The sequence below is a fragment of the Podarcis bocagei genome (assembly GCF_964188305.1).
Source record: "Podarcis bocagei genome assembly, chromosome: 16".
NCBI classification, from domain to species: Eukaryota; Metazoa; Chordata; class Lepidosauria; order Squamata; family Lacertidae; genus Podarcis; species Podarcis bocagei.
This window is the reverse complement of record NC_138142.1, coordinates 25,229,585-25,252,362: the sequence shown is the minus strand read 5'-3', so window position 1 is coordinate 25,252,362 and position 22,778 is coordinate 25,229,585. Positions and strand designations below refer to the sequence as shown.

The 22,778-nt window shown below is 47.2% G+C and overlaps 1 protein-coding gene across 1 annotated transcript; it reads left to right on the top strand.

The window, feature by feature from the left end:
• Positions 1–7,049: 7,049 nt before the first annotated feature.
• On the top strand, positions 7,050–15,272 carry LOC308575727 (Golgi-associated RAB2 interactor protein 4-like). Its single transcript, XM_081174578.1, has 7 exons — positions 7,050–7,176; positions 7,774–7,935; positions 9,021–9,223; positions 10,555–10,801; positions 13,080–13,363; positions 14,254–14,312; positions 15,059–15,272. Exons 2-7 carry the CDS (start codon positions 7,777–7,779, stop codon positions 15,169–15,171), a joined length of 1,065 nt encoding a protein of 354 aa, XP_081030704.1. The 5' UTR covers positions 7,050–7,176; positions 7,774–7,776; the 3' UTR covers positions 15,172–15,272.
• Positions 15,273–22,778: the final 7,506 nt, after the last annotated feature.

The following is a 22,778-nucleotide window of genomic DNA, read 5'->3' as shown; positions in this document are numbered from 1 at the left end:
AATCTCCGGCGCCCCTCCAGCAGAGCGCCATCGCCGCCCCTCCCCCAGCCCAAAATGCACAGGGTCGGGCTGCATGCCTCCTGCCCTCCCTCCCGAGCAAAAGCTCCACCCAATTTCCTTCGGAGCTGATTAATAGGCGCAGCACGCTCTCCCCTATTCGCTCACGAGGAGGCGGTGCCACTTTATTTGCATATTCATGAGCTTATTTATTATTCATGAGCTTTCCCGCCCCGCCCCGCCCCGCCCCCCAATATTTTTTATAAGTCCGCGTCCCTGCCCTGATATCTTGCCACACCTCATTCAGAGATACAATACATCTCCTGTGTGGGTACTTTTAGGCACACAGGAACCTGTACACTTCAAATTACAGTATTCTGTTTCTTGAAGCACGAAGTGAAGTGTGACCTTAAAGCATGGGGGGCTCACCCTTTTCGGTCCCTACCAGGGAAGCTGCCATTTTCTAATTCCTAGGCCTGGAGGGTCCATTTAGCCATCATGGCTAGAGGAACCCATTGATAGACTTCTTTTGATTAATCTGCTTTAGGGCCATTTAAGCTACATCTTCCAGCAGTGAGTTCCACAAGTAATATTCATGTGTGAAGTATTTCTTTGGACTGTCCTGTACTGGTTTGTTTGTGAATCCATTTCATCCAGTGACCCTGATTCGTAGTACTCTGATTTGAGGAGCAGGGGTGAGGAATGGAATCAAGCAATCCACTTTCCCTTGTGTACCACACAGAATTTTAACAGACCTCTCACACATTTCCATTGCTTTAGCCATCTTCTTTCTAACCCAAGGCCACTTCAAGACAACTTTTTTACTGAACATTGAACCTTTGTTTGCAAGGAGATGAGATGACTGCCTGCTATTTATTGAGCATTCATTTCGATTTGTTTGCTTTAGTTAGATAACATTGCTTCAAAGAAGTGCTATCCCACCCAAGTCTGATCTGTTGGGGAATTGGGTTCCTTGCGCAAGTCCTCCCAATCAGCCGCAATTGCGCCACTTGAATTTGCCAGCATGTGACTGAATCCCACCCCAAAATACTCAAAGAAGACGCAAGCACTTTTCCTGATAGAGAGAGGCATTGCTAAGTCCTTCACTGAACTCCCCACGGGCCCATGAAACAAATCTGCAAAACTATACATGCAAATTTAGGCCTGCTTTCAAAGGGAAAGCCACTCTGTAAACAAAGTGGAAAAGAATGCAAGTTTTTGAGGAAGAGGCAAGAGGGTCAGTGCAAAAGACCCAGAACGCACACAAACACACCCTGCAACAATGCCCTGGAAAATGCTCCAGCACTTTGATTCTGTCGGCCTGCCTCTCAGCATCAATTTCAGGCTGATGTCATGCATGCAAAAGTTTACAAGAACCCACCCCATTGTATTGCTTGCATCAGAATGCCAGGCTGTATTTAGGCTTTCTGGGGGCGAATTCAGTAAATGAAAACAACCGTAACAAACAGTTGTCAATTGCAGCTCTCAGCACCTACACTTCCCAGGGTTCTTTGGCCACAACTGTTGGCTTGGTATGATACTGGTTAAAATATATACCGTAGATACTGGTTAAAATACAGTGGTACAGTGGTACCTCGGGTTACCGACACTTCAGGTTACAGACGCTTCATGTTACAGACTCCGCTAACCCAGAAATAGTACCTCGGGTTAAGAACTTTGCTTCAGGATGAGAACAGAAATCGTGCAGCAGTGGCACAGCGCAAGCAGGAGGCCCCATTAGCTAAAGTGGTGCTTCAGGTTAAGAATAGTTTCAGGTTAAGAACGGACCTCCAGAATGAATTAAGTTCTTAACCCGAGGTACCACTGTATGTTGGTTTAAGAACAGCTAAGTTTATGAACAACAAACACAGAAGTAGGTGTTTTGGTTTGTGAACTTTGCCTTGGAATAAGAACATGTTTTGCTTCCTGTTGAGTGTGTTCCATTTGTAAATTGAGTCCCCTGCTGCTATGCGAAAGCATGCCTTGGTTTAAGAACGCTTTGGTTTAAGAACGGACTTCTGGAACGGATTAAGTTTGTAAACCAAGATACCACTGTACACAGTGCGCATGGCGCCTCAAACACGCAGGTAATGCCACGTGGAGTTTGGTCCTGAGAAACCTAAGGCGCCACGAGGCATGATCTGATCATTTCGAGATACTTCACAGAAAGAGATTTCAAAATGAAAATATTGAATGAATTAATAATATTAGAAACTATTCAGTCAGGGTAAGTCACTTCTTTTTTTGTTTTGTTTTTAAAAGTTTATACAGCTTTATTCATCCGGGGTGGGGAAGTCACTTCTCTGAATCCAGTGGGTTTGCGCAGCCAGGCTAATCCTGGCCGGCCTTCGGAGGGGATCTATCGGGTGCTCTGTCTGGGGTGGGGGTGGGGGATGGCAAAGGACTGCATCAGAGGGACCGGGGTGGGAGCAGGCAGGGGACCGAGGCTGATGCTAGAAGACCTTTGTTCCCCCGGCCTCAGCTTGCAGCCTCAGTGGGAAGACGGCCTGACAAAAGAGCCCCTTTCCAACAGACTCCCCCCCCCCCCGCTCTCCTCCCGCTTCCCTATTCATCCTTCAGCCTGAATTAGAGCGAGCCCTCCGCTCCCTTCTCATCCTCTCCATTCAAAAGGCAGCCCAGGCGAGGGGGCGGAGCCAGCCTTTCCAAACGAGCCAATCCAGCTGCTCCGCAGGCTCCATTGATGGCGTTTCCCAAAGCGAGTCTCTTCTTCTTTTCTTAAAGGGGAGGAGGCGTCGGAGAGGGTGGATAGAGCCAATGAGCGACGCAAAGGGCTGTCAGCTTCAAGGAAGGGAATGCCAGCCTCCTCCTGTTTGTTGGGGTTCGTCCGCCGCCGCCGCCTCCAAGCTTAACGTTCGTTCCGACTTGAGCAAGTTAATTGACATTGTTGCATCTCCAGGCGGTTCTTGCCTGTGGCATCATCAGGCTTCCTCTGCTGGTTTCTGAGAGGCGCAGTCCCGCCAGTCACGCACATTTGGGGAACTGGGGAGGTGCGGGGATAAGTTGCTGCTTCCCTTCTTTTCTCGCCGCCAGCGCGGCTTGCAAGCCTAAGAGACCCTAAGGCAGGCATAGAGAAACTCGGCCCTCCAGATGTTTTGGGACTACAACTAGCTAACAGGACCAGTGATCAGGGATGATGGGAATTGTAGTCCCAAAACAGCTGGAGGCCGAGATTGCCCATGCCTGCCCTAAGGCGGCTTTCCCTGCCCCAAACCCAGATGTTTTGGACTACAACTCCCATCAGCACCCGCCAGCATGGTTTATTGCGCTGGCATAGTCAAACATTTCTGGAAGGTCCTAGGTTTGGGGAAAGATAATTTAAGGTGAATCTGGTGCTTTTAAGGAGGCAGGAATTGCCCAAGTGCTCCATCTGTTTTAGCTTTTTTAAAAATGAAACTCATTTATTGAGTTTGCAAGTTACTGGGAACCAGGCAGAGGGCTTTGTCTACAGTGGCACCTGCCCTGTGGAATGCCCCCCCCCCCCAATATCAAGGAGATAAAGAACAACTGTACACAACTTTTAGAAGACATCTGAAGGCAGCCCTGTATCGGGAAGTTTTTAATGTTTGACATTTTATTATGTTTGTATATGTGCTGGAAGCTACCCAGAGTGGCTGGGGAAATCCAGCCAGAAGGGCATGGTATAAATAGTATTATTATTATTATTATTATTATTATTATTATTATTATTATTATTACCCTCCTGCCTTTTTCTCCAAGGAGCTTAAGATGGTGCACATGGTTCCCCCACCCCCTCATGGTTCCCCATCCCCACAGCAACTCTGTGGGGCAGAGTGGGTTGAGGCAGTGACTGGCCCCACATCACTCAGTGAGATTCATAGCTAAATGGTGATTTGAACCCTAGTCTCCCAGCTCCGACACTAACCGCTATGCAACACTCCTTCTAGTTCTTTAATCATTTGTTTCCTTTCTCAGGGTGTTGGAAGCCATTTGGAAGAGGGGTCCCTCCTTATGGTGTTCTCACCTGTCTCTTGCAAAGTTCATACCTGCCTAAGAACCTGGCTGGAGCAGACTGAGCTAGGCACACTGAGCAGAATGGCTATATGTCCTAGTTTACAGAGGGCAGTCCATTATTTGAACAGTGCCCCACCACTTAAAACAGCTTCCCAACAACCAGCCACATAACATAATTTATGGACCTAATAGGTATCTAAAGCCATTTGCACATAACAAATAGGAGACTACACAACACAAAACACTGCTTCTGTATGTACCGTAGGTTTTATTTTATTTGGTTTTTTATCTCATATTTTGGAAATGTACATCCAGATTTGTTTTTCCTTTAAAAAATTTTGGGGGCCCCAAGAGAATGGGGCCCTAAGCTATATAGCTTGTTTAGCTTATACGTAAATCCGGCACTGCTTATACCACTTTCAGCACTTTCAACGTTCTGGCTACAGCCACCAAGGGGATGGGGGGGCTCCTCTATGATATATTTATGCTAAAGATTTTACAAATACGTCCATTGTCTCTTTTTTCAAGTTGCATTTTCTACAGATCAGTTTCATTTGTTGTGAGACATTAGGGTTGCATACAGTGTTAGGTTAGGAAGAAAAGAGGGGGAGAGAGGAGGAGGGGGCATAGTGAGTGGGGTGGGGTCGGGTGGCAATGCTTCTATTCTTCAACTTAGTGTATGTGTGGGGTTTTGTGTTAGTGTCATTTGTGTGGGTTCTCTTACTATTTGCTTGTATTTCCTTGGTGGTGAGAGAGGTTGGGGGCAGCCTAGGGTGTGGTTGGTTGTCTTTGGTTGGCTGTACAGTGGTACCTCGGGTTAAGAACTTAATTCGTTCTGGAGGTCCGTTCTAAACCTGAAACTGTTCTTAACCTGAGGTACCACTTTAGCTAATGGGGCCTCCAGCTGCCACTGTGCCACCGTCGTGCAATTTCTGTTCTCATCCTGAGGCAAAGTTCTTAACCCGAGATACTATTTCTGGATTAGCGGAGTCTGTAACCTGAAGCGTCTGTAACCCGAGGTACCACTGTAATGAGATTTGTTTTTGTGTGTGAGTGGGGTATGTGTGTGTTTTTGGATCAGGTTAGCCAGATTGATTCATATGCTGTCAGTGGATTATTGTTGTTGTCTTGTTGGGCTGGGGGAACCATACTGGGGTAAATGCGTCTTCTTCTATTTGTCCCCATGTCAGTTTCAGTTTATGGCTCCTCTGTGATGAAAACTTGAGATAATTAATAACTAGAATACAAAAAAGGGAGGTGTGAGGAGGTCGATGAAACAAGATAAGGAAAGATAAAGATTTGGGAATATTGGATTTGTTTTTAATTTTTTGTTTGCTCTTGTTTTTGGTTTTGATGTATTGTGTGTTTTGTTCTCTTTTTTCTTTTTATTGACTTGTATTGTTTAATTTTTTCTTCTTCTTTTTTCTTTTCTTTTTCTTTTTTTCTCTGTAATTTTAAATTCTCAATAAATATCATTTAAAAAGAAAGAAAGAAAGAAAACTCGCAATAAGCCAAGTAAGAGGTGACATGATAGAAGTTTATCAAATTATGTGCTGCCTAGATAAAGTGAATAGAGATTTTGTTGTTGGTGTTGTTCCTCCCTCTCTCATAACACCAGAACTTGTGGACGTCCAATGAAGCTGAACACTGGAAGATTCAGGACAGATAATAATAATAATAATAATAATAATAATAATAATAATAATAATAATAATAATAATTATTATTATTATTATTATTTATACCCCGGCCTCCCCAGCCAAGACCGGGCTCAGGGCGGCTAACAACCAATAATAAAAACAAGTTGATTAAAATACAATTTAAAAGATTAAGATACAACATTAAAACAATTAGGGAGCAATCTCTTCATAGGAGGAGAAAGGAAAAAGAAAGAGGGGGAGGAAATCAAACTGATTCTGAGCCAAAGGCCAGGTGGAACAACTCTTACAGGCCCTGCCGAAAGAGATCAGATCCCACAGGGCCCTGGTCTCATGAGACAGAGCATTCCACCAGGCCAGAGCCAGTGTTGAAAAGGCCCTGGCTCTGGTTGAGGCTAATCTAACTTCCTTAGGGCCCGGGACCTCTAGGGTGTTGCTATATATGGACCTTAAAGATAAAGGAAAGGACTTCTTCACACAGTGCCTAGTTAAACTATGGAACTCGCTGCCACAGGAGGCAGTGATTGGCACCAACTTAGTTGGCTTTTTAAAAAGATTAGATAAATTCATGAAGGATAAGGCTGTCCATGGCTATTAACTACAGTGGCAATGCTCTGCCTCCCTGGTTGGAAACAGTAATGCTTCTGACTATTGTACTAGGAAGGAAGACGGCTCTTCTGCTTGGGTTCTGCTTGCTGGTTTCCCAGTTGGACTAGATGGGCCATTGGCCTGATCCAACAGGCTCTTAGAATCATAGCATTGTAAAGTTGGAAGGGACACTAAGGATCATGGAGTCCAACCCCTTGCAGTCAAGGTTACCAGACGTCCCCGTTTCCCGGGAGCAGCCCCCGGATTTACAAATCTGTCCCCATACAAAATCCATTGAAGTTGAAAAGTGTCCCCGGATTCATTGAAAAAAATCTGGTAACCTTATTTGCAGTGCCAGAATATGCAGCTGTCCCATAAGGGGATTGAACCTGCAACCTTGGCATTATCAGTACCGTGTTCTAATCAAAGGAGCTATTCAGGTGTTCCGTTCTTATTTATTTTTTAAACATTTTAATTCTGCAATATCAGTTAGGCATGAAATTAAATGACCATGGTTGCTAAAAGCCCACTTGATTTGGCAGTCTATTAACAAGGATAAACAATAGTGTGGGAGAAGACATTAGCGTTTGGTCAAAAGTTTGCACTTCAGAAAAGTGTGTTTTTGTTTCTTCCACTAGATGGAGTTGTTGTGCCTTTATAACCGCCGTGCGGCAACCTCTGTATCTGTTGCATTTCTGCTGTCCACATTGCGGCTGTTGCATCCACAAGAACCCTCTTGTGAAACACAAAAAGGTGGCAGTCCCAGGGACCCTTGAGCCTTGGCTCAAGATTCTGCAGGCAGATCCATGGCAATGGAGTGAGAGGTCATAGAGGGAAGGATGACATCACAAGATTGCTCCCGCAGAGAGCGACATCCAAGGGGCCTAGGAAAAACAGGGACTGAGCAGGGCTGGCAGGAGGGGCCGGAAAAAGACCACAGGTCAGTTGCTGACACCCTTTAAACAAGCCGTGGTAGAAGCAAGCGATGAGCACAGGCACCAGAGCATGTCCTTAGCCCCATTACCCCATGAGTTGGGTTGCCAACTGATGAGGGGAGAGCTTGATCTGCTTTTGCAGAAGCCACACCTACAAGGTCAAGATCTACAGCAGGCATAGGCAAACTCAGCCCTCCAGATGTTTTGGGATTACAACTCCCACCATCCCTCTCTAACAGAACCAGTGGTCAGGGATGGTGGGAGTTGTAGTCCCAAAACATCTGGAGGCCCAAGTTTGCCTATGCCTGACCTACAGCTACCTACAGCTTTCTAACCTGAAAAGGTCTGCAAATCAAGAGGCCTTAAAGGCACAGGAGCAGCAGTCAATGGGAAACCTGGCAATCCTGCCTGCAAAAACAACTCACAAACCAAGGCACTCAGGGAAGGTTGCCACCTTTTCCTCTCAGCTTTGCTCCTGTGCCTTTATAACAGTAGCCTGACACATGCACACATATACTTATCTGCTGCAGCCCTTAATTCTTGCCTGCCTCTCGCCCCTCTCTGCCCTTGTTCTAACCACTAGTCTCTCACACCCCATGTAGGCCATGGAGCAAGGGAAGACGATGGAGGCGCCTAAACCACCCAGTCACATCGCCACCAAAGGCCTCTTCAATACAGCTATGGGGCCCCTCCAGCGCCAACTACGCTCCGGGGAGTACAACCTGTTCAAGTGTGCCACCATGTTTGAAAGCGACTTTGTCCAGGTACGGGAACCTGCTCCTCAGTTTGCTTCCTGGGACTCTGGAAATGCCAGGCGTTGAACTCAACACCCTTTTGCATGCAAGACGCGGGGGGGTGGGGGAGAGCACTGAGTCAATATCCTTCCCCAACTCACATCCAGAGTTTCTCAAGAACTGGGCAAAACTCAGAGTGTTCCCCTTTCTCCATCGCTGCAGAAACATGTTTGGAAAATTTGGCGCTGGCAGAATTCTCCCTGCTGTAACCAGCCCTACAAATAGTCTGGGATGCTGATACGAGACATGCCGCCATGTCTAGGGCCTAAAGCAAACACTTTAGGCTGCTGTTTTTCTGTTCTAGTGGCAGTGAGTTTCACGGATGCAGTGAGGATGTTAGCTGGTAACCTACATCTGCAGTCTAGTAAGACTGGTAAGCCTGAAGTTAGTTTTCTGTGGAGTTAAAAGCAGGAGTGTTTTCCTATCCCTACTGGAGCAGTATGGAATTGCAGGCTGTGCTGTCAGGTTTTGAGTACAGTTCAGTACATAGTTGTTAAATCTCCAGGAACATAGGGAGTGATGTCTGTTGTTTGCAGAGAAGTGAGGTGATGTCTGCCAGGGGGACTTTGCTCAGTCTGTGTCATTGGAAGCAGACCCCTTCTGGGGAGCTATCTTCTTAGGCTGGTTTGTTAGAGGAGTTCATCTCTATCTCCTAAAGGCAGTGTCAGCTTTTTCTCCCCAGCGCAAAGGGAGGTGAAAAGCAGGGAGAGTGAGTCTTGGACTCTTGTTGGACTCTAAGCATGCCTTGACCACAGCAGTGGTGGATGTCTGTATATATTTGCTACCAATATGCTTTTATGCCTGTCAAGTAAGCTTCTACACTTGATCGAATCTTTATGGTGCCCAAGAGTGTTCATTGGCGGCTGTGTGTACCTTCAACCCTGAAGACACTTCCAAGGAAGCAGCTGCCTTGAGATGTCACTCTGCCGAGTATGGATACTGGCACACACACACGTAGCGAAAATGATGCTGGACCCAATCCTTCTAAATCATCCATCAGAGGTTGATGGATTGATCCAACAGTCATCACATGGTAACTTCTCTTTGCATTGCAGGTCAGCAAGCGAGGTGGCACCCTGGACGTCCACAATCAAGTCCAGATGGTGCGGGTTGCCATTGCGGCCACCAGCCCAGGCCTTCAGGTCCCCAACGTGCTGTTGCTGGCCCGGCCAATATTCCCTTCCCGACAGCAGCCTCAAAGCCTCCAGGCCACCCGGTTACACCGCACTTCGATGAATACGAGGTTTGAGCTGACCAGGTGAGGCCCAGGTTGCCCATTTTCACACCAAGGCAGCACCCTGCTTAAAAAGGCCACATTTGCATGATTTAGAGCACTATGGCACAACAGTCAAGACTTCCTCACAAAGAATTCTGGAAGCTGTAGTTTGTTAAGGGTGCTGAGAGTGGGTAAAGGTACCCCTGCCCGTACGGGCCAGTCTTGACAGACTCTGGGGTTGTGCGCTCATCTCACTCTATAGGCCGGGAGCCAGCGCTGTCCGCAGACACTTCCGGGTCACGTGGCCAGCATGACGAAGCTGCTCTGGCGAGCCAGAGCCGCACACAGAAACGCTGTTTACCTTCCCGCTAGTAAGCGGTCCCTATTTATCTACTTGCACCCGGGGGTGCTTTCGAACTGCTAGGTTGGCAGGCGCTGGGACCGAGCAACGAGAGCGCGCCCCACCGCAGGGATTCGAACCGCCGACCATGCGATCGGCAAGTCCTAGGCGCTGAGGTTTAACCCACAGCGTCACCCGCGTCCCTGAGAGTGGTTAGGAGACCCCTATTATCCCCATAGAGAAACAATTTCCAGCAGGCCCAGCCCACCTATGGGGCAAAGTGAGGTGACTGCCTCAGTGGCAGGATCCACAGGGACAGCAGATCCTAATACAGTGGTACCTCTCATTAAGAACTTAATTCTTTCTGGAGGTCTGTTCTTAACCTGAAACTGTTCTTAACCTGAAGCACCACTTTAGCTAATGGGGCCTCCTGCTGCCGCTGCACCTCCACTGCGCGATTTCTGTTCTCATCCTGAAGCAAAGTTCTTAACCCGAGGTAATATTTCTGGGTTAACAGAGTCTGTAACCTGAAGCGTATGTAACCCGAGGTACCACTGTATAGGTCTTTATTCCCTTGTTCCTGATGTAGATTTTCACTCACCCCTTCTTACCTGGTGGGGAAGGGGGCGCCATTTTGTGGTTTACCTCAAGTACCAAAAATATATTGGGCCGACCCTAATTTCCAGGATGGCTTAACAGTCGATCCCACCTTACAGGGAGCTCTGGGAACTGTAGGCACTGGCTCCCAAATGTTGGCAACCGCAATGGGAAGCCCACAAGCAGGACGTGAGTGTAACAGACCTCACTTTGTTTCATTCTAAATTCTCTTGCTGCTTTCAGAGGTAATTTTTAAGAATGGCTGTGCTATTTCAGTGAAAGTTCCTAAATCTTGTGCATGGCATTAAAAAGTCTTAATAAACAAAGGGGGTGCAGATTGTGGTGTGACGGCAAGTCAGTTCATAGACCCCATTTTGCACTCCAACAACAAACACACATACAGATCTTCCTCCTTTCTCTCCCCATCTCCCTGCAGGCTCCTTCCCTTGTGCTTCGTCAAGATCTCCATCCATGACTTTGATAAGCAACAGCTCCGATTCAAAATGTCCACCGGCCGCACTTTCTACCTCCAGCTCTGCCCACTACCGGATACACAGGAAAGTGAGTTTGAGTCATGGGTCAAGGTTGTCCACCTGCTGCGACCCCCCTCGGACGTTAGCCTGAAGAAGGAGCCTGTTGAAGACCTATGGAAGCCAGGCCAGCCTGCTCTCAATGCTACAGCTGTGAGTTCCTTTGGGGTGATGGAAGTGAAGCCCCTAAAAGCAGGACACCTGGAACCTTGGGAATGCAGGGGGGATGTGGGAAGGAAGGTGAAAATATTGGCAAAACCTGTTGGTGTTTCACAACTTTCTGACTAGTTGCAGGACCTTAGCCAGACCTAGCAGAGCACACGCAGAGTTCACGAAAGCAATTGGCAACTTGGCTGCAGACAGGATGGATGAAGCAGGAACCAGCAACTTGTGGTTAGGTGTTTATTATATACAGTGCCTATTTACAGGAGCAGAACAGAACACGGATCTTTAACTTGCTCTCTCATATGACTCACAACTCCTACACTGACACTTGTACATTCCAGTTAGAAGGCCATTAATCAATATTCCTGTGAGACAGCTTGACCAATCATGGAGCTGTCTCCATGCCTCTGTATCACCAGGCAAACTTACTCCTTCACATTGCCTTGGCTGTCTGCTAAACCTTAATTGACTCTGTGTGCATAGCTGCACATATTCAGATTCCCAACAGAAAATAGGGACACACCTATAGTTAACACACACTCCTCTCACACCAAAGATTACTTCAGAAGACCCCAGCCCTCTCCATTCTCACAGATGGATGATCTCTACCATTTCGGAGATGGAAGTAGGATAATCCTTGAAGACTTCCACCACCCCTGCTCTTGCACCAAGGATTACTGTTTGAGGTGCATTCTGCCATCCCTTCACAGACACCCCACTTTGCTCTTCTCCAGCACTTCTGACACCAGTGTTGCACACATCCCAATCTCTAAGTGGTGAGAGACTCCAGGCGTGCTTGCTTTTTCCCAGGGTTCAGTTTCCTTGGAATGAAGGTCAACAGAGACTGTGGCGTCTTTATGATATATGGATTTCTTGACACATATATTCAACCTGAGCATAGGATGGAGGGGCACACAGCATTAACACCACAACGGATATTGCCTCCCTGTTAGAGTTCCAGGGAAGCCCAAAGCCTTAGCTTTGGAGTCCAGCACTGAGCAAAACATGCCTCCGAGTATCCAGCTGCCAGCATTAGCAAAAATTCTCTCACAACTTTCACATACACAGTCTTGGCCTATTATTCTCCATCCTAGGATGATGTGGCATATAACCAGAACAGATGGGGAAAAACTCACCCACATGTCTCTATGGGAACAGAGCTCACTCTTTTAAGATGTGAATGACAGGTATTTATTTAACTGAGCAGCTGAGGCCATTACCTTGACAAATGAACTGGCCTGATTGGTTCAGTCAGCTTCGTCCTATAGATTCTAGCCTCCCATACACAGGATCACTGGTCTAGATTATACCCACAGGTATGGTTTAGACCCCTCAAATCTATAACAGTACATTGAACTGGTCTTAGCTGTTTAAAAAGCAGTGTTCTTCAACCTTGGAGTCTCAGATGCTGTTGGACTATAATTCATCCAGCATAGCAGTTAGTCTGGGATGAATGATGAATGATGGGAGTCCCAGCCCAACAGCATCTGGGGAACCCCAGCTGAAAAAGCTTTTAAGGGAATTTACTTAGCAGAGCTGGGGTGGAGTGCTGTTAGACTGAGAAGTGCTTGGTAGAGCTCTGTGTGTTCTGAAGTAGATTAGTAAAGGTTTCTGAATAGTAGTTGTTCACATTGTTTCCTCTCCATTTAAATAAGGCTGCTAAAATAAAGTAAGTTTGGAGTAACCATGAGTGTGTATGTGAGAGGACTGTGAGCGCCACTCATTTCAGGTTCTGAAAACGTCTTCCTAGCCTCAGCCTGTGCTCAAAATGCATTATTTATTTCTATCTTTTGCACCTGGCTTTGGTTGGGTGACCTGACGGTTCTAGCAAACAACAAGCAAAGTCAGTCTGACAAGCCTCGTGTCTGTCCATCCCTACAACATATTGCAGGTATTACTACTACACAGCTTGAAGCAATCGGGTGGATAAAAACTGACTCCTCTTGGAATAAATATTGTCCGGACCCAAAATATGGTTCCAAAGCTTTATTAATAGAACTTTCTTCAAACAAATAATGTTACAGCCAAATAGTTGTAGAAACTTCAGTGGCACCCTGTGTGAGCCGAAAATTTGGCGCCCTCCCACATCTCACCTTCTGTTCTGCTCAATTCACTATGTCATAGTTGTGACGCCTTACAGCACCCCCTAGGCTTGGCACCCAATGTGGGGAAACTGGTCGTGCTGCCCTAAATCTGCCTCTGTCCCCAGGAAAGAAAATTAGGTCTATGCCCATTGTTTCAAATACCTTGTTCCCCATCCACCCAGAATCCTGCGCCCCAGCTCCCTGCGGACAGAGAGTACACCCTTGCAGAAGTCCTAAGCACTTTGCAAGAAGAAGAGGACAAGAGGAACCCAGCTGAGCCCTTGACGAATCAGTATAGCATCCTTGAACCCAGCAGCAGCCCATCTCCAACTCCCAGCCAAGGGATACCAGCAGAATCAGAGAGCCTCCCACCTTCAGAGGGTCCAAGTTCCAAAGAGCTCCTTCAAAGGTCCTCCAAGGGCGACAAGAAGGACAGGAGGCATAAGGACCGCTCGTCTGGAAGCAGGTACCAGGGAAATTTTGTGCTGGCAGCCAGAGCGGGGATCTGGGATTTGAGGCTGACAGCGAAAGGGTTCAACCCATACCACCCCAGACAAACATACGCTGACAGAAAGCTCCAGTTGGACATTATGGCAAGCTAGGTGGTGCACACATACACCAGATGTTTTTGAACTCCAGCTCCCATTACTCCCAGGCAACATATCCAATGGTCAGGGATGATGGGAGTTGTATTCTGACAACGTTGGCTACCCATATGGTCATTTGGACAGCTAGTATAAGAACAGCCTGGCTGCTGGATCAGACCCAAGGCCCATCTTGTCCAGAATTCTGTTCTCACAGTGGCAGGGGTGTAGGGTGGGGGGCTGCCAGGACGATCGCCCCAGGCACATTTTTTAGGGGATGTTGCTCATGCCGCCCTCCCCAAGCCAGCCCTGTGCTGCTTCGTGAGGCTGGGATTTAATCAGATTCCAGCCTTGCAAAGCTGCTCAGAGAGGGTAGCGTGAGCCTTGTGTTGCTTTGTGAGGCTGGGATCATTGCAGCCTTGCAAAGCAGCTTGGGGCTGATGTTGTTCAGCAGAAAGGCCTGGGTAGGCTCAGGGAGGGCGGAGTCAACAGTGCCCCCCTGTCAAAGTACATCCTGTAGCTGGTAAACCCAAATTTTCAGGAGAAAAGCATTGAGATTGGTGCTGTTTGTGGGTAATATTATGTGGATTGTGCTAATTAAATGGGACTGCAAAAAGCGGCAAACCCACAGTAAACTCCAGTGTGGACAAGCCCTAATTGTGAGATGGGGGGAACCACACCCACTTTCTGATTGTCCTCATGGTGAATGGCGAATGGAGGAGGTTTCACGTGGACATGGCAGCCATTCTCACAGGTGCTCTTCCTGTTTCAGAAAAAGCAGCAGAAGGAAAAGGTCAAGCAAGTCACGCCGAAGCCATTCATCAAAGAGAGGTAAGAGCTGCTCCGGCCAGCTTCTCAGAGCCCATCCCCAAACACACCGGAAGATCCATGCCACTGTAAGCATCTCAGGGATCTGCCATGCTTCTGCCTGTCCCTCCGCTGAATCACAGCAAACATCAATTGGGCTTTCTGCAGATTGGCATTTGCTGCGGTTCAGCAGCAAAGGACGGGTTTGCCAAGGAAAGCGGTGGCGCAAATGGAAACTACTCAGACTGTGCCTAGAAAGCATTGGACAAGCAGAAAACCTATTGGAGCTGTGCTTTCTAGGCACGGGCAAGCAGAAGCCCTTAACCCATGAATCTCCGTCCACCCATTAATCCAGGGATGCCATACTGGATCAACATTTCCAAAATCAAATGGATTTGAGAATTGGCATCTGAAAATAAGGCAATGGAATAATTGAACTGTCAAATAGGAAGGCACCCTGAGGGTCATCCAGTCCAACCCTCCGCAGTGCAGGAATAAAGTTATTGCATGCTTCGATGGTCAAAGGCTCCAGACGTTGGTTAGACTCCCAACTCTCATGATCCCCAGCCAGCATGACCAATAGTCAGGGGGATGTTGGAGCTGTAGTCCAGCAACAGCGGGGGTGGGCACATTTGTCTACCCCTGGCACAGCCAAAGATGGGTAGGGGCAGTGCTGCATGCCTGTGCTCATGGAGGGGAGGGGCAGCAGGTGAAGGTGGTGGGAGCAGCTCCGCTGACTCCTCTCGGGGTCTCTCCTCCTTTTCCTCCAGCTGCCAGCCGGAGCCCCAGCAAGATCTCCTCTATTCTCATGGGTTCCTTCTCCAGCACCAGCCACAAACACCACAAAGGAAGCAGAAAGGAGGGCAGAGAGAGGAGGCATTGAGAGTGGCCCAAGAAGCAGAAGAGGCCCCAAAGGGACAGAGGTGCTTTCCCCTCTTTTCCAACCATCTCTGACTTTAATAAAAACAATGGCTAGAAAAACCACACCGTTGTGAGTCTTGGGCCAAGAGGCACAGGGGAGAGGGGAGGCTGGTGGGGGCAGGAGAGGGGAGGGTTAAGAGGCGTCTGGCCAAGGGGAAGGCATGACACCCCATGAGGAAAGTTTGCAGCGTTTGGGACTTCTTAGTTTGGAGAAAAGGCAAGTAAGAGGTGACATTATCAAAGTTTATCAATGTATGTCTGGCATGGAGAGAAAAAAGCTTTTCTCACTCTTTCACAACACTAGAACTCTTTGTACTATGGAGACATTTGATTGGAGTCATAAAATGGCTTAAAGGTAAAGGTAAAGGGACCGCTGACCATTAGGTCCAGTCGTGACTGACTCTGAGGTTGTGGCGCTCATCTCGCTTTATTGGCCGAGGGAGCCAGCGTACAGCTTCCAGGTCATGTGGCCAGCATGACTAAGCCGCTTCTGGCGAACCAGAGCAGCACACGGAAGCACCATTTACCTTCCTGCCAGAGTGGTACCTATTTATCTACTTGCACTTTGACGTGCTTTCAAACTGCTAGGTTGGCAGGAACTGGGACCGAGCAACGGGAGCTCACCCCGCCGCAGGGATTCAAACCGCAGACCTTCTGATCGGCAAGCCCTAGGCTCTGTGATTTTACCCGCAGCGCCACCTGCGTCCCCCCTAAAATGGCTTAGGTCCCATTTAAAAGCAGTATATCATACCCAAGGTAAGGGTGCAGCGAGTGACTAGGACCAGTTGACAATAGGCCTTTCTGAGCTGCAGGGCTCTGAGCAGATTCTTGGCCATGCCTATCCCTAGGGCCAGGCTTGTTTACAATAACTCTGCTAAGTTTATTCATGTAAGGGAGCACTTTGTAGTATCTGCAAGGTTTTGAATGGTCTGCAGCGACTGGGTTAGAAGAAACAAGCTACCAAACTATTTACAAAATAGAAACTAGCCAGGTTTTCTCAGCTTCTTTTCCTGGCTGGTGTCAGCCAGAACTCATCCCACAGTTTCTAAATCACTGTAGTTCCTGCTCACATTACAAGCTTATTTATTCCTGGGAAGGCTGGGTTTGGACATGCCCAGGGCAGTTCAGAGTCTGAACCCAAAGATGCTCTCTGGAGCAATGTCCAGCCTCGTTTCTCCCCAACCTGGCTTAAATGGATGTGGTTTAGCCTGCAAAGGTTGGACCCCACCAAAGACCACTTCCATCTCCCCATCAAGAGGCTGCAGTCATGTGAGCAACAGGCAGAGGGCAGTATGAATTTGGCTGGCATGGCTGTGGTGAGGAGAGAGAGAAGGAAGAGCAGCTGCCCCTGGCCGCAGCTGTTAGGCAAGGACCTTGGAAAATCGCAGCAGATTCCCCCTGAGATGGAATCCATTGGGATGGTTCTAGAAAAGACTGGGAATGGAGGAGAGGATGCCATTTGACCGTGTAGCTACAGCCTCGTTTGAAAGCGCACGATGCTTTGCTTGAGAGGCTGACCCGCTTTGAAGGTACCTACCTTTGTGTGCCTTCGTGGAAGGAAGCGGGGCTGTCAAAATGATCAACAAACCCCACAAAGGAAGAAGCAAGCTTTTAAGTTCCCCAGAACTCTTCCTCACACTGGATGTTAAGTCCATTCGGCTCCTTTCCTCCCTGGAAATCCATCCTACTGGAGTCCGGATCGTGTCCCTGCTGCCAAATTGGCCAATGGCGGCAGAAGTTAATGGGCGTTCCCCTGGGCACGGGACCAACCGACCAATAGCAGCCCTTGGCACCTGCGCCCAGGGAAAGTTTAAATGCCGGGCCGGCAGGGCCTTTTGACTTTTCTCTTGCCTGTTCTCCTACCCTCCCCCTCTTGGATTGTTTTTTGTTCATGTTATATACTGAAGTTCTCACCCTGGGCTTGCAGGGGGATACTGTAGATAGTTCAGGTCCACATATGCAAATAAGGGATTGAAAGTGACGCTCAGTGATTGGATAGTTACAGAAAGTTGTTACAGTTATGTTGTACTGGAGCTCTATATAAGCAGGCTGGCTGAACCCTTCAGTTCAGTTCAGTTCTGTTCCAGCTTACAAATAAAGAGCTGCTTTGGAAGAATCGCTGTGTTGTCAGATATGGTCACCCACAACTTAACAGTTCAGGTACTGTTTGACTTTGCTATTGGACAATGTCAGGCACCTAATTTTCAGAGGCAGGGTAGGAATTTTCCCCACTTGGCTAATTGGCACCGCCATTTGGGTTTTCGCCTACCTCGTCACAATCACAACTTTGTAAGGTGGATAGGCATTGGGTAAGCCTAGTCTTGTTTGAGAGGAGGTTGTAACCTCTGCCTGCCCCTCCACAGGTAAGAGTATCCTGTTAAAGTGATCCAGGAGGAGTGGCTTGTGTCCGATGGCCAGACGGGGGCTAGGTCCATACCACTCCTCCTAAGGGAACCACTTGGGGGACACCCCAATTTGACTTAGGTCATAGGGCATCACCCCCACCCCTACCCCCACCGGCTTCACCTTTAGAAACACTCCCAGAGGGCGGGAGGGAGGGACATGCACAGTTGCTTACCCCAATGCCTATGGTCAAACCTCACATCTGTAACCAATAAAGTTGTGGCCTTATTTGATCCCAAACCAATATCTTGTGTTGTGTCTAGTTATTTACACCTTAGGGAAGGGGGGGGCATGGGACCTCAATACACAATCAAGAAAAGGGCTGGATCATAAAATATATATATTCCTGGGTGTGCTGAAAAGAAAGCTGACCCCCGAAAGTGGAGTGTGGGAGATGATCGTCACCTATTAGGGGAAGGGACATGGTTAAGTGCTTTGCATGCAGAGAGTCCCTACACATTCACGCCTGAAATCCTGGTGAGCTGCTACCAGTCTGTGTAGATAATACCGAGCTAGATAGACCAATGGACAGACTGGGTATGAGTCAGCTTCCTTAGTTCCATTCTTAAGATGAAAACCAGGGCACTGGTGTCCCCCTCGCATTCCTGGCCTCACACTGAGGCTCACTGCTAAACACCAGCACCCCTTAACCACCACAGAAGGTGCTTTTCTGTTTCCTGTTTCTTGCATTCATCAGCTCCTTGACGCCTTGCCTCTGCTGGCTTCAGAAAGAAGAGGGTGTTTGGAAACTGCCCATCACTATGTCATTTAAAACCTAAGCACGGTTAATCGAACCAACGCACACAGTTTGATCAGATGCATGTTTGCTCAGGGGTAAGCGTGTACACAATTGCAGCCTTTGGTCAAAATAGGAGGTGCCATCTCTTACGCCTCCCTTTCACTCCAGAATAGTGCTACGGTGGCTGTAAACTTATGCAAGCTTACTCTGGAGTAACTCCCGTTGAAGTTGGTGGAATTGCTTATTTTAAAAATCCAAAGAGGAACAGTGCCACTAGACAGAAAGAAACAGACCAGTTGGTGCAAGAACATAGACTTTACTGGGTCACATGGTCCTGGGTGCAAGATTTTGCTACTGGCAGAAATAAATGGTGGCTTTCTTTGGAAAATATTAAGGTAAGCAGTGAAGAACATAAGAAGAACCCTGCTGGATCAGGCCAAAGGTCCATATAGTCCAGCACACTGTGGTTAAACAGATGCCTCTGGGAAGGCCGCAAGCAGGACCTGTGTGCGACAGCAATTCTCCCCACTTGTGATTCCCGGCAAGGCAGTTGCTAGCCTTATTTTCCATGAATTTTGTCTAGTTCTCTTTTAAAGGCATGCAAGTTGGTGGCCATCACTTCATATTGACATAGCACATTCCAAATGTCATACTGTGAGGGCAGCACTATTAAGAAGGTGAGAAAATATAACCGGAACAGGGTAGTGTAGGGGGTGGGGATCCCACTAAGCCAAGTTCAGTGGGTGATATTAAGCCAGTCATTCTCTTTCTCGGGCTGCATCACTAGATAAAATGGGTGAGGGAGGGACAGGACCCCGTGTTCACTGTAGGAAGGCTGAAATAGAAATGCAATGATGGAAATGCCCCAGTTAGGGGGCTCAGTCTACCAAGAGGGGGTATAGCCAGAATATCCAATCTCCCCAAAATACTACTAAGGAAGGCTCATTTGGGGGTTCTGTTAATGCATTAAAAAAAAATCCCACATCTGCTTCCTGTAAGACAGATTCCAGTGTGCAGAAACACCTAAAGCACTAGTAGGTTAATTGTGACAGAAGCTAAAAAATGATGCTACAGCCACTTTGTTAGCCATTCCGTGTGTGCTTTGAAGAAAGTGCCTCAATCCTGTGTGGCTATTGTTTCCTGTCTACATGCATGTGATGATTATTATCGCCTGTACATGTGCTCAGAACTTGCCAGGAGTCACAGTAACCTAACATGTGCATGCATGTGCGGTCCTTGCGTGCATTACGGCCTGCTTTCTAGACAGAAAACAACATGCACTTGTGTCAAAAGGATACTCCTCCTGACAGGACTCTGGTGATGAAAATAAAAAAAAAAACGTTGTGAAGAAGGCCTTGCAAGCTACGGAAGCTGACTTGGTCTGTTAAGTCTTCCTGAAGCTGAACACAAAGGAGTGAGAGAGAGATTAGAGGAGGAGGAGGAAGCCCAATCTGTCAAGGGGGACCACAAGGCCGGTGCGGGTTTGTTGCCTCGTGTGAGGCAACAATGGGGTCCATATGTCGTGGGATTGGCTGGCAGGCGTGTAACAATGGGTGCTGCAGACAGGCTGGAGAAAGCGACAGAATGTTCACACTTTCATAACGTGATTAATTTGTCTGGGCTCCCGTCAGGCTGCCTCGGCAACCTCCACCCCCCAAAATACACACGCAAGAGGCGGCAAGGGGAGCAGAGGAGGCCGTAGTGACAAGGCCAGCCTCATCTAGGCCTTCTGCCGAGTCTCTTGAGGCCTTCCAAAAGGGCCCTGTGACTGAACTATTTAATTATTATTAATGATGATGATCGTTGCTGTTCAAATACAACAGCACTTGGGACATTAAGTTGTACTTGACTTTGGGGCTGCAGGCAGGCCTCTGAGCCCTGGCCGACGGTATGGGCTAATTTGGGGCATGTGTGACTGGAAATGGACTGATTCATCCCTACACCCAGCCCTGATCACAGCTCCCCTTTTTGTGGGCAGTAGATACTATTTATTTCAGTGGGCTTTTAAATAAAAGGTAATGGTGTACATCTATATGGGGCAGAAATCAAAATCTGTATGAGGGCAAGGTTTTTATTAGGTCACCCAGAATGTTTTGTGAGGACACTTCAGTTGGGCTCATAAAGATATTGCCCTAATATGGTTTTTAGGAACCTGCTTCACAAACTGAAGGACATCATCCTCTTTCTATGCTCCTCCCGATGGAAACATGCAGACGGGGACAGATATACCCCAGCTTTCAGTCGTTTACATACTGTCTTCTCTTGTACAGTTGTTCCTTGGAAGTCGAACAAAATCTGTTCCAGGAGTCCGTTCGACTTGCAAAACATTCGGAAATCAAGGTGTGGCTTCCAATTGGCTGCGGGAAGCTCCTGCAGCCAATTGGAAGCCGCGCCGGACGTTCGGGTTCCAAAGAATGTCAGCAAACCGGAACACTCACTTTTGGGTTTGCGGTGTTTGGGAGCCAAAACGTTTGACTCGCAAGACATTTGTCAACCAAGGTACGACTGTATATTATTTACTACAAAGCTCGATGACTAAGCTCTTTAGCAACGAAATGTCGGATTACCAGAACGAAGTGTGAGCACTGAACCACTGGTATATCACAAGTGGACTCTTTATTTACTGTGTTTGCTATTGTTTAAGATAAAACGTATTTGGGAAACAAACTACCTTTGCCATTTTTATGGACTTTAAGTGTTTGTTTACAGATAGTTGCTTTGGTGATAGTATCTTGTGTTGATTGACGTATGAGTCAGGCATGAGCTGCATGGCCCAAGCGAAGAAGGGGAGCCAGTGGCAGTTTAGCCTGTCCTGTTTGCCCCCCTTCTGGAGATCCAAACTTCTGTCCTCCTATTGTGAGAGAGGCTTGGCCTTCGAGGATAATGTCAGGCTACATTCACACATTACATTTAAAGCACTGTGACACCCCTTTAAACAGTCAAGGCTTCCCCCAAAGAATTCTGGGAGCTGTAGTTTGTACAGGGTGCTGAGAGTTGTTAGGAGACCCTTATTCCCCTCGGGATTAACAGTCAAACTCTCACAGGAAACTCTGGGAATTGTAGCTCTGTCAGGGGAACGAGTTTCGCCAAACAACTCTCAGCACCCTTAACAAACCACAGTTCCCATAAACCTTCAAGGGAAGCTATGACTCATTTAAAGGGGTATTATTGTGCTCTAAATATATGGTGTGAATGTGGTTTGTTTCTAATTCCCCCCCCCCCCATCTTAAATTCATTTCTACATCTGTTTGCAATTTTTCTTGAAGTCCATACAAAAATTCACCCATATTTTAGTGTGCAGTTCTTCGAAACACACGTTTGTACAAATTTTTGCCTAAAAGAAAAATGTCACAAACCATTTCTCCTAATATCATGCATTGACATTCATATTTTATGCTCAGTTTCCCCAGATATGTGTACTGTGGTGCACGTTATACACATTGGGGAAAATCAGATTTGTGCAGATTTGAAAGGAGAGCTGCATTTTAATCTGCATATTGTTTTTGGACGTGCAAATAAGGTAGAGTTGTGTCAAAATGTGAAGCAAAGCGAATTTCTCCCTCCGTTCTGAAGTTGTCTCCCGCATTCCTAGCGCCTAGCATGTATTCCGTCTCTGAATTACGTTGACTGATTTTAACTGAACTCTGTATTCTGTCAATTTATTGTGGCTTTTCCTCCCCTTTGCATTTTTATGCAAGTGTCAACTTGTCTTGCGATCAATTAACATCAGGTGGTATGCCTACAGCTTTCCTTGTGGTACAAAAACATTTAGACTTGGCTACCACAGAAAAAAAAATAACACACAAGCTACGTGTTTCCAAAGGTGCAGTCTGGTGGGACTTCATTTTGTATATTTCCAATTCAGGTGTGTGAAATTCTTTATCTGATCTGTGCTGTAAAATTTAGTTATCTTAAAACGCTGTGATATAATCGGTCTGACACTATGAACCTGCTGTGCCCCCTTTTATCTAGTTTTTAAGGGATTTTTTTAAAAAAAGAATCATATAACATGTACATTACATATAAAAAGCGCAAAAAATACACAAACCCATATGAACTCATATAATACAAAACCATTAGGAAGCAAAACTACTATAAGGGTACCAGCAACTAATGCTAATAAAAAAGGGAGGAAAAAATGGAAGGGCACCAGAAGGAGACAAAGGGCCAAAGAAAACAAGGCAATTCATCATGTGAGTGTTCATACAGGTCAAAAAAGGCTCCCATGTGGTTGTAAAATCTCCTGGTGCAGCAGAGCCCTTAGTGACTTAGAGGGCGTGATGCTCTGCTTCCTTTTGTGTTGCTTTTCTTGTATGTTTTGTTCTTTCTCAATGAACTCTAAAACTGCAAAAAAGGTGGGAAGCACCATTTTCAAATAAAAAAAAACCAAAATGAGTTGATGACACCAACTGCTCCAAAGCTTGCCC

What these genes read in the sequence shown, in the direction of transcription:
- LOC308575727 (XM_081174578.1), top strand. Translation starts at nt 7,777, where the DNA reads ATGGAGCAAGGGAAGACGATGGAGGCGCCTAAACCACCCAGTCACATC. An exon ending in TTGAAAGCGACTTTGTCCAG is followed by an intron (nt 7,936 to 9,020) that starts GTACGGGAACCT and finishes TTTGCATTGCAG; the next exon opens with GTCAGCAAGCGAGGTGGCAC. An exon ending in GACCGCTCGTCTGGAAGCAG is followed by an intron (nt 13,364 to 14,253) that starts GTACCAGGGAAA and finishes TTCCTGTTTCAG; the next exon opens with AAAAAGCAGCAGAAGGAAAA.